The sequence below is a fragment of the Sprattus sprattus genome, assembly GCF_963457725.1.
Source record: "Sprattus sprattus genome assembly, contig: scaffold_88, whole genome shotgun sequence".
In the NCBI taxonomy this organism is placed as follows: domain Eukaryota; kingdom Metazoa; phylum Chordata; class Actinopteri; order Clupeiformes; family Clupeidae; genus Sprattus; species Sprattus sprattus.
Genome location: NW_027666865.1, coordinates 5,001 through 7,500, shown reverse-complemented (window position 1 = coordinate 7,500; position 2,500 = coordinate 5,001). Strand labels below are relative to the sequence as shown.

The following is a 2,500-nucleotide window of genomic DNA, read 5'->3' as shown; positions in this document are numbered from 1 at the left end:
TGTGTGTGTGTGTGTGTGTGTTTGTGTGTGTGTGTGTGTGTGTGTGTGTGTGTGTGTGTGTGTGTGTATGTGTGTGTGTGTGTGTGTGTGTATGTGTGTGTGTGTGTGTGTGTGTGTGTGCGCGTGTGTGTGTGTGTGTTTGTGATTGTGTGTATTTGTTTATGTGTGTACTTGTGTGTGTGTGAGTGTGTGTGTGTGTGTGTGTGTGTGTGCGTGCATATATGTGTGTGTGTGTGTGTGTGTGTGTGTGTGTTTGTGATTGCAGTACCCTACCACCCCTCTCTGCACGGTGACCAGCGTGCTCAGGGGGACTCCCTGTCCAGCATGAGGTCCAGTCACTGCAGTCCAGTCTTTTACCTGCTGGACACTGGTAAGAGGGGGCCCTGTTACCCTGGCAACCTGCCACCTTTGACCTCTCACCCTGTGTGACCCCACCATGCCTTTCCCACCTCCTGTCCGGTCGTGTGCCATCGCCACCATGCAGTGGAGTGACGCATGCTGTTGTGTGTGTGTGTGTGTGTGTGTGTGTGTGTGTGTGTGTGTCTGTGTGTTTGAGTTCAAACGCATATTTCCAGCCACGTTTAATGCTAATTTAGTGTGGTAAGGGGCATGTGTGTTGTGTGTGTATATTGTTTGTGTTTATATGCCTTCTTGTGTGAGTATGTGTCTATATGTGTGTGTGTGTGTGTGTGTGTGTGTGTGTGTGTGTGTGTGTGTGTGTGTGTGTGTGTGTGTGTGTTTATTGTATATGTGTGTGGATTCTGCAGAGTCTGGCCTTGTTAGAAGGTGGTGAGGTGTTGCTTGTCCCCTTCCAAGCCCTAACACACACACACACACACACACACACACACACACACACACACACACACACACACACGCACACACACACACACACCTCCTCCTCCTGTCAGTCTGAGCACCTCACCAACCAGCTCACATCCACACCCAGTCCAGCTTATATGACATCACCTCCTTAGCAACCACATGGCAACCAATGATCAGAGCCTCTGTGGGCTCCGACACCTGACACGCTCATTGCATGTAACACATTGGGCCCCAATGCAATGGGTGGAAACCATTGGTGCTGGTTGCCCAGTGGTCACTAAGCATACAAGCTTACGTGTTGTGTTTCCATGGCAGTAGTGTAGTTCACTCCCATCCTCACCGAGGTAACCATGGTAACCTCATCTGTCAGTCAACTCCAGGTGTTTTTGTGGAGCATGGAGATTAAAGGTCCCTCATGTGTTACATGAGGAGAATGTTACATCTCTTGTTTTTGGTTTGGTTTGGTTTTACTCCGGGTACATCTCTCCCCAAAATAACAACTCCCTGACAGAAGTGTTGACCCCTGGGACCGTAATTACACAAGGGAACCTTCCAGAGCGGAACCTTCCAGAGCGGAACCCTCCAGAGGGGAACCTTCCAGAACGGAACCTTCCAGAGCGGAACCTTCCAGAGCGGAACCTTCCAGAACGGAACCTTCAAGAGCGGAACCCTCCAGAGCGGAACCTTCCAGAGCGGAACCCTCCAAAGCGGAACCTTCCAGAGCAGAGCCTTCCAGAACGGAACCCTCCAGAACGGAACCTTCAAGAGCGGAACCCTCCAGAGCGGAACCTTCCAGAGCGGAACCCTCCAAAGCGGAACCTTCCAGAGCAGAACCTTCCAGAACGGAACCCTCCAGAGCGGAACCTTCCAGAGTGGAACCTTCCAGAGCGGAACCTTCCAGAGCGGAACCTTCCAGAGCGGACTCAGCATGGAATCTCAGAACGGTGGAACGGTGGAACAGCGGAGACCGCAATGACTGGACTCTCAGAAATGTCTCTCACACACACACACACACACACACACACACACACACACACACACACACACACAATCCTTTTTTCACATCTATTTTCCTGAAGACAGACCTCAGACTGTGACTGGTCAGCCTGAGAGTGCTGTGGTCTGTGATTGGTTGAGCTCAGAGTGTGTTCTGTATCACCCGTCGCAGAAGAGGAGAGAAGAGAAGAGAAGAGAAGAGAAGAGAAGAGAAGAGAAGAGAAGAGAAGAGAAGAGAAGAGAAGAGAAGAGTAGAGAACAGAAGAGAAGAGAAGAGATCAGGAGAGCTGAGACATTGGAGCCACTAGTTACTGACGTCCAACCGCTCCTCAAGAGCATATTCATGTTGGGACTCGTTTCATTCATTGAGAAGTCTGGACACACACACACACGCACACACACACACACACCCACCCACACACACACATGTTTGAGGTGTGCTTTCATCCCATCCAGTTTCCTGTACCTTGCAGTTTATTACTGCAAAATGCTTGCAAAATGTGGAAACTCCTTTTTTCAGTTTGTTGAAAAAAATTATGTTTGGATGTGGTTAGTTTGGTGTGTGTGTGTGTATGTGTGTGTGTGTGTGTGTGTGTGTGTGTGTGTGTGTGTGTGTGTGTGTGTGTGTGTGTGTGTGTGTGTGTGTGTGTGTGTGTGTGTGTGTGTGCTTCAGGTTCAA

At 49.9% G+C, this 2,500-nt stretch overlaps 1 protein-coding gene across 1 annotated transcript in view; it reads left to right on the top strand.

The window, feature by feature from the left end:
- The window catches only part of LOC308382587 (syntaxin-binding protein 5-like), a gene marked incomplete at both ends in the record, with an annotated part of 101,222 nt that overhangs the window by 95,197 nt on the left and 3,525 nt on the right, over positions 1-2,500 (top strand). The window contains 1 exon segment of the mRNA XM_080860982.1: positions 266-370. Coding sequence (XP_080717108.1) covers positions 266-370 — 105 coding nt within the window.